Source organism: Rhagoletis pomonella, unplaced genomic scaffold (genome assembly GCF_013731165.1).
Source record: "Rhagoletis pomonella isolate Grant_MI unplaced genomic scaffold, Rhpom_1.0 Rhpom_scaffold_00002, whole genome shotgun sequence".
NCBI classification, from domain to species: domain Eukaryota; kingdom Metazoa; phylum Arthropoda; class Insecta; order Diptera; family Tephritidae; genus Rhagoletis; species Rhagoletis pomonella.
In genome coordinates this window covers 11,076,666-11,085,890 of record NW_023458556.1, presented here as the reverse complement: position 1 = coordinate 11,085,890, position 9,225 = coordinate 11,076,666, and the positions used below count along the sequence as shown (strand labels likewise).

General features: G+C 35.9%; 2 protein-coding genes across 2 annotated transcripts in view; both read left to right on the top strand.

Moving 5' to 3' along the window:
* Positions 1-9,225, top strand: part of LOC118733085 (zinc metalloproteinase nas-13-like) — a 157,492-nt gene that overhangs the window by 102,549 nt on the left and 45,718 nt on the right. The gene's annotated exons all lie outside the window — the stretch shown is intronic.
* Positions 923-7,788, top strand: LOC118733083 (chitooligosaccharidolytic beta-N-acetylglucosaminidase-like; the record flags this gene model as incomplete). Its single annotated transcript, XM_036462282.1, is given in 7 exon segments — positions 923-1,299; positions 4,040-4,152; positions 4,742-5,142; positions 5,230-5,323; positions 5,420-5,638; positions 6,663-7,468; positions 7,531-7,788. Coding segments are annotated over 6 exon segments (1,782 nt in total). The 3' UTR covers positions 7,713-7,788.

Genomic DNA, 9,225 nt, shown 5'->3' with positions numbered 1-9,225 from the left:
AGAAAAATTTGTTTAGTATTTCGTTCCGTTCCAACTCTTTGGCGCAGATTTCGAAGTCTATCGGTAGTCTGAATGGAAAAGCCTTTAATTTATTGATTTGAGCGAATAATTTTTAATAATATCTTGACTTTTTGTGATTGATCTGCCGATATGGTCTACTGGCCGGCCATTAAAATTTAAAAACTGAAGAAAGAAATGGTCTGCTGCATCGATAGTGACCTACTTAAAATTAAATACTATTTTTCTGTTGACAAGAAAATGTATGTATGTTATATAAAAAGTGAGATTAAAAGGTTTATGCTCTACTGAAAATCCCATAAATCCAAATAAAAAAAAATTTTAATATTTGTGTGAAGAAAAAACCCCAATAAATCTCGGAATCGGAGAACTTGTGGAAACTTTTTTCCACTAAATGCATTTTTTTAATTCGTATATTTTTAATAAAGCATAAGCAGGGTAGTTATACATAAAAATCTTTTTATATAAGATAGAATTAAGAGTAAATTTTATCGTCCTTTTTTATTTTGCCAATAACTACTTCAGTGCCACTCACATTTGATAAATAGCTAAGAATTAAATATTTCTCAATTTGAATTGGAAGGAAAATTCCATATTAAAAAGTGCCTTTTAATTGGTTAGTTTGCGAACGCTGTCAACAGTTATTTGAGAGGCACTTGAGAACTGACGTTTGAAACTTGAGATATGGATTGCTACTCAAATGCATCTCAAATTGAGATATAAAAAAAATTGTTTATTGGGTAAGTATGTAAATATGTTTGTATTTATTTTATTGGGTCTTTTGATTTCAAGCTCTTTCCCGCAGAACCGACACAATAGTCCCCACGATACTTATTTTATCGTACTGCATACATAAGTAACTAGTATATACCACATAGTATATATGTACATATGTATATATACTTACATTTTTATACTTCAATCACCCAACAACATGCAAATCAACATGCCGGTCGCCTATCGGTCGTGTAAGTTAGGTTTATAGCGCGCACAACAAATCGTTTAGTTGAGCTTTTGCAGCGGTTTGAATTGCATGGGTTGCTACATATAGCTGGTGATCGAGCGTGCGTTCAGTAGTGGCAAGCAAGTAGTTACTTTCAATTGTAACTGTTCGGTGATCGTGCGGCAGCGATTGGAGAGCGCGAATCGAGTCTTGTGGGTGGTTGGGAACAATAGGCGGTCTGGCGTTTAATTAATGCACATCCACCGAGAGGCCTACGCGACTTAATATGCAATAACATTTTAAAAGTGATCTACATATATACAAATTTGTTTACCCATGTAATGATTAATGTTTTTTTTTTTAAGATGTGAGAAAAAACTGTCACTAACAAGAAGTGATACGAATCAGTAGCATTTGTGAAGTGTTAAAGATGATAATTATTCTTGATTCAATAATTAAAGGTTAGTTATTGACAGCCGCGGTTTGACACTCCCTTACAAAAGATTGCATTTACGAAAGAGAGAGAAAGGGGAATTATGAAATCCCTTGGTGTGAAAATGGTAGTAGAAAAGTACGCAAAATAGGCACTTATTGAAAAACAAATATTAAGATATTTACGTGAATTAAGTAGTTTATGTGCTATTTAGTGGTATATAAACTGCAAAAGGGCTTAAAAATTCAAATAAAATTACTATGAGTTGTATGTAAATCAAATCAAATTTAAAAACAATTTTTGTTTCATCAGTTAAATGCGCTTTAAATGCATATACAAATATGCATACAAAATGCGTACAAAAACGTATAATTCTATTTCACATGAAAGCTACACTTTTTCAGGTAAATTTGCAAAGAAGCAACACGGTGCCACTGCTAAGGGAGCGGTGCAAGAGAGACAACTGCCAGTTTATCTATCCTTTAATTATTGAATCATGATAATTATGCGTGTAAATTAAAAACATAAATATACCGGTGCATATGTACATACATATGCAAACTAATATGTATACAAACATGATGTGTTTATTCAAATCGTGAAATAACTTTATTAAAGACTTACTTATTACTACATAGGTATTGAGTGCTAACGAGTTAAGAGCAAGCGGTTTATAACTTCTTATAAAAATTTTAATGCAAACAATTGGCCACAGGCTAATGGCCTTATTCATAAAAAATAAAATAGCTTTATAAAAGGTTTATAAATTGAAAAATGTATGAAAACGTCAATTTATAAAGCTCTTTAAACCTACTTTATTTTTTATGAATTAGGCCATAAAAATATATGTACGCACATTTTCATTCAAGTTTGTACAGTTTACATAGCATAAATTGACTACAGTTTGTTTTCTAATCGTACATGTGGTAAATAGGAGGCGGGCTTCTACTTGACTTAAGTTTACGTTTTAGGATTTAAAAAAAATTTAGTATTTGTCAACATTTTATTGTAATATTGTTATTGAGCTTTGTACCACGATTATATTTATTAGGAAAAATGGAAAAAGTGACAAAGTCTAAGCGGTAGAAGTCGCCATCAGGAGGAGATGTGGTGATCTTCGAAATACCGCTTAGACTTTGTTGCTTTTTCCATTTTTCCTAATAAACATAATCGTGGTACAAGGTTCAATAACAATAGATTTAAAAAAAAAAAGTTTTGATTTCACTTTTCCACAGTAACTCATTCGAAATTTTGTAAATTACGATAACGATTTACGTTTTCATTGCAAGCTAGCTCTGAGAGGTAAAATTTTTGGAATCAGCGCGAATTTTTTTTACATATTTTTCATACAATGATACTACTTACTACTAGTCCGAAACCATGTCCTAAGTTACAATAAAACTGTTAGCAATAACATAAATCGGAAACCCGAGTGTTTAATTTTGATTTTGATGTAATTTTTCAACTAATTTTTTTCTGTTACGCAAAAAAAAATTTACACTTCTCGACAAGAAATCCGATCTGTGACATTTTATCACCCTTTTTTATATATAAAATTTTCCGCTAAATCGGAATATGAAGTCTAAATATAGAATGCACTACGACCAGGAGATTTATTGCGCTTTTTTGCTCCTTACAGCACCTCGGTATGCCCTAGGAAATCCAGTAGTTTATTTGATGACATCGAGTGCTTATGATGCTGATTAAATTTTACAAATTGCGGCTTGAAATTATCACACCAGACGTTTACGCCTCCTTCGTCCCAACTATGGTTTTTTATGAGAAGCTCTTTCGTGGCAAAAATTATTCTGGTTCGAAAACGCTCTATCTCAGAAAACTTTTCAAGAACGTGCTATCTCAACTGAAAATATATTGAAAATATGTTGAGATAACGCGTTTTCGAACTGGCTGCCGAGATAGGTCGATCTTCCAGAACGGTGTCGATATGTAAATGTATTCGTCAGTTGAACTAAATAATATATGAATATATAACTATATGAACTAAATGAACAAAAGAACTAGTTCACTAATGTGAACGAACTACAACTGAACGGTTCACTCAAAAGAACTAAAGTGCTCAACTCATGTATTAATAAGATAATTAGTGGTACATATATAAATATAGACATATGTATGTATGTATACAAATAAAATTTACAAAATACATATCGTCGATGTTTTTGCAAAACCGCCCATCGACCAGTTGCAAAACTGCCTAAATCGTCGTCATGGGCGTAGCCAGGTAGGGGCAGGGGGGTGCTCGAGTCCCTCCCCTAACTTTCAAATTTTCCTTATATATATATAAAATAGTACCCTGAAATGCCAGCTTAATAGGGTCGAGCACCCCCCTAAATTTCATTCTGGCTACGCTGATGATCGTCGCTGTGGCAAAAATGAGATTTGGTAACCCTGAACTCCAGCCATCGAGATTTATGCATACAAATCGTTAAATCGTTATTAAAACAACAGATTCGTAAAATAATAGCTAGAGAAAATACCGCCTTTCAAGGCAATGCCTTTAAAGAATAAACCGGTTTTTCGCTCTCCTGTAAAATTTGAGTGCCGTAAGATAGGCGGTTTTGCAAAAACATCGACGATATATCCTTCGTGTGATTTAATTAAAGAACAAAAAATAAATACATAAGTACTACGCATCAAAAACACAGAGGGGCATTAAGATGCCAAAATCTAGTGAGTTTTTGAGATTGGTCATTGTCCTGTTGTTCCTAGTCGTCATTGCGCAAACGGAAAACCCAAGGTTTGTAGATACCGAGCCAAAGCAAATTGCAAACTGATAAGCCAATATTTTAAAAACTTCGAAGCAAAGTTTTTCTTGCTGAAAATATAACACGTTTTGTTCAATAACTAAATATGTATGTATGTAAATATAAAACAATTTTTGTTTACCCACTTTCAAAATTTCTCAAATAAAAATTTAATTCAAGTTCATACACAGGTCGATTCTGTGGGAAAATAAAACTTTTGTAATGTGGCCAGTGGATTTTTCGGACTTATAACTTTAAGTCTAAATTATCTGTCAAAGAAATCGCTGCTTAGCAATGCTGACTTATCTACTTTGGTTTTAGCGTTCTGCGCAAAAGCTAGTTTAACATACGTATAATTTTGTTTGAGAATTATATTTAAGCCTGAAGAAACCGCTGGCCACGTTACAAAATTTTTATATTTTTTTTCCTGTAGAATTCACCACTTAATTTTTTTCAAACTTTCGCTTCCGCTTTCACATTATGAGAAAAAGTAAAATAGTTAAATCATGAAGTTATAACAATTAATGACTTATCTTAAACTTTTAAATTCTCCTTCTTCCTAAACAATTCTATTTTGAAAAGCCCTAAATGGATTTGCACTTCGACTGATTTGTGTGTCATCGATGAGGCGGCTAATATTGGAGATGTCAAGCGTTTTGAGAGCCAAAATGATTGTCGGCTTTCGTGTGGCAAGTATGGTGGCATATGGCCAATGCCCACCGGCGACTGCACCCTGTCGAACGAACGCATACGTTTCGATCCCTGGAAGGTGAGATTCAATGTGGCTGCACCCGATCCGGCTAGCACGCAATATGTGCGCGAATCGAATCGCATTTTCGTTAGCAACATTCTGAAGGAGTGTGTGCGAAATTGTACACTGCCCGACAGCAAAGAGGTGCTAGTAAAGATTACAGTGAGTTCGAATAGTCTGGTTTTGGATTGGGACACAAATGAGACCTACGCGTTGACTATACGAACAACAGGTGCGTATAAAAACAAAAACAAAGTATCAAATGATTAGCAACTAGTAGCTAATATATATTTATGTATACTAAAATTATTGCAAGCAGAAATGGCCACTTTTGTTGAAATCAAAGCGCAAACAGTCTACGGGGCGAGACATGCGTTGGAGACGATAAGCAATCTTATAACGGGCAGCATAGAGTAGGTGCAGTAGACATATAAACATACATACATACGTATACTACTAACTTATTTATATATTTGCCTGTTTTTTGTTACTGTTTTTTAATTAAAAAGCAATGGTCTGTTGTTGGTGAAAGCTGCCCGTGTTCGCGATAGACCCATTTACCCCCATCGAGGCCTACTTTTGGACACTGCCCGAAATTACGTACCATTGAAACTGATTAGCAGAACTCTGGATGCAATGGCGGCATCAAAGATGAATGTCCTCCACTGGCATGTGGTGGATACCCAAAGCTTTCCACTGGAAATTACGCGAGTTCCAGAATTACAGCAGTAAGTCATTTTAGATGAGGGTATGCAATGATTATGAAGTAAAGTAAATATGAAAACAAACAATGAAAATGGTTGCAAAAAATTTTACAAAATACTTAAGCAAAAATATAAAAATATCAAAATCAGATTCAAAATAATAAGAACCACGAACATTTCAAAATTAAAAAAAAGTTAGGGGTCGCTACCAGAATTTGAACAAATTGATTTTTTTATAAATCCCCAAAAATTCTACAAAATTTTGACATGAACAGCTATAATTCAGCGATTTTGTAAATTTACATGAATAACAGGCTGTTTGAGCGTTTTTCTGTTTGCGTGTTAGCAATAAGTATTCTAAAAGTTAAATGAGATAAAAAAATCTTACAGCCGGTTTCACCAGCAATTTAAATGGAAAACAATTTTTAATTCTCTGGCCATTTCCATATTAAAATTCAAAAAATTAAAATAATTTTTCACTTAAATTGCTTTCGTGAAATTGGCTGTTAATATTTCTATATTATAACAAATAACAATAAAAAAATAACAAAAACTTAAATTAAAACAAAGAAAAAATTTATAAAGTGAGTTACTAAAATTTAAATGATTATAAAAAAAATTGTTCCTCTTTAAAACAATAAATTCTAACTACTAAACTAATTAAGTTCCTAAAACTTAAGTGAATTTAAAAAATATAATCTTTTTTAAAATAATACAGTCTAAAAGTTAAAAGATAATTAAGAAAAAAAGATTAAAAAGAAAAAATAAATATAATAAGCTAAAAACTAAGTAAAATTAAAAAAAAAAAATTCCTTCTCAAAAAAAAAAAAAAATATAAAAAGTAATTAAAATAAAAAACAACGAACATAAAAAAAAAATTAAATAAATTTAATATAATATCTTATTTTCTGACCAATTTTCGTCGTATATTTTATTGATTTAGATGAGCTTCTTTCACATAACCTAGGCCAAAGAAGCTCATCTAAATCAATAAATAAATTTAGTTTTATATACATATGTACACATATTTTCGTGTTTCCATCTCCAGATTTGGTGCTTATCGACCCGACATGGTTTACTCTCGCACCGACACCCACAATATGGTGCGCTATGCCCGCCTTCGTGGTATACGCATCATTATCGAAATCGACGGGCCTTCACATGCCGGCAATGGTTGGCAGTGGGGCCCCGCGTCAGGCCTTGGCAACATGGCGGTATGCGTAAACCAACAACCCTGGCGCTCCTATTGTATCGAGCCGCCATGCGGCCAATTAAATCCACTTAACGAGAATATGTATGGCATAATGAAGGAAATTTATGAAGATCTCGCTGAGGTAAATGCACCGGAAGAGACCATTCATATGGGTGGCGACGAAGTATTTATACCCTGCTGGAATAGTACCGCGGAAATAACGCGAAGTATGCTTAAGACAGGCTATGATTTAAGTTTGCGCAGCTTTTACAAGGTATGGTCGGAGTTTCATCGCAAGAACCTAGACTCGTGGGACAATGTAACACAACGGCAATATCCACGTATTGCAGTACCTAAATCGGTTATACTTTGGTCCAGTCATTTAACCGACCCCGGCATTATAGCCGAACATTTGCCAAAGGAACGTTTCGTCATACAGACGTGGGTAGAGTCAGATAAAACTCTGAACAATGATTTACTGTTGAAGGGATATCGCCTTATAGTATCTACGAAGAATGCCTGGTATTTGGATCATGGTTTTTGGGGTCGCACAAGCTACTACAATTGGAAAACTGTCTATGACAATCGCATGGAAGTGCATCCTTTGGTATTGGGCGGTGAGGTGTGCATGTGGAGTGAGTTTGTGGATCAAAGTTCTATAGGTAAGTGGATGCGAAAATACATTCGAGGTAAGCAGTAATAATTTTGTTTGTTTTGACAAAAGAATCACGCACTTGGCCGCGCGCTGGTGCCGCAGCTGAGCGACTGTGGGCGAATCCGAAACTATCCAGCCTACTGGTGCAAACACGATTTTTGCGTTACCGAGAACGTCTCATATCACGAGGCATCAAAGCTGACGCGGTAGTACCGAAATGGTGTGTGCTGAATGAGGGTCAGTGTTTTTAGATATACAGATGTATGAAGAATTATTTAAAATTGTATATTGATAAGAAAAAATAAAACTGTTATTCTTTTTAACATACTTAATATGTTTGGATATGATTGCTCACAAGTACGTTCTGTGACTAGTGTTTTGATATAGCCTAGATCGATGGCATGTTGCAGCGTGTTGTACATTTACATACATATGCAGTTCTCAACCCTGCGGGGTTCCATTATGAGTCATCTTCATCCTCCGCCTCTGCAAGCCTGAAGCCAAGAAAGCGGGCGGGTTTCCGGGGTCAGGGATCGCTTCGTAGCAAAGCGTGGTTCCTGCGATGACATGACATTATGTTGAGTTCTGCCCGCACTAGCGCTGCGAAGATTGCCACCGGCCGGCCGATCTCTTTGTAAGTTGTGAATAGAGTCTTCTGGTCGATTCTTTAGGTGCTTCCGGCTAGCGACTTGAGGACTTAGTTCCCGGCTCACAGTTTGTTACAAGTGAATTTCCGTGTAGTTGATTGTCGGTTTTTTTGGCGCCATCAACGTCTAGTTCAAACCTAATCTCCTCGGTCCAGGAATTCAAAGCGGCTTATACTTGATGTTACGGAATTTAACTGCTTGAAGATCACACAAATAGCTGGTTATCCACCGTTTCATCAGATCTGGATGTAACGAGTCCAGGACGTATTGTCAAGGACTAGGACTTTTCTATTACATGGTCGACGTTGTTTCAGATACCCGTTTATCTATGCGGTGATGACGTTCAATGCTGTGGTGGTGCTGTGCATTTTTCGGTGTTCACGTGATTCGTCAGGCTGTGGAGTGGTGCTTCCATTGTTTTTGTCGCTGGGTAAAGGAGGCAGATGGGTCTATACGAATCTTCTGCACCCGCCATCTTCCCTGGCTTAAAAATGGGAATGATCCTACCAATTTTCAATATCTCAGGGATGATCAGGGTGGACGGGCAAAAGTTGAAAGCGGCGGTTATGTACTCGACTTCCGCAGGTCCTAGCTTTTTCAGCTTATGCATGGAGATTCCTAGTGGGCCTGACGTCTGAGCATTGTTGACAGCGGCTTGCGTCTCTTCCGTTGTAAAGCACATTGGTGTGTCTTGGGAGGGATTTTACATAAGTGCCTTCCGTAGCACACTGCGGCGGGCTTTATATTTTTTAGAGTGTGCAATGAATTGCGGCCAAATGTAAGGGCGACGTTGTCTTTACCTTTCGTCTTTATACTTTTTGGGAATATTTGTTCGCGGTAAGGCAGGCTTATTATAGAGGTGGAGTAGCCATCGCAGTATTTTACGTTTACAAACAAAAAGATTTTATAATGTAATAATTTAGTTTTTACAGGCGTATGCCTAGTGTTAGCTTCCACGTCCACATAAGATTTAATCCAGCGAGTTAGTATTGTTGCTTTGGACGGGATTCCTTCTAATGTCGCGTCGCTATTCGGTTGCAAAAGAAGGCTATCATCGAACAACCGCCTGTACACGGTGGGCAGGAAGCAAAGATAGGTTGCATAAAAATGTCGACAA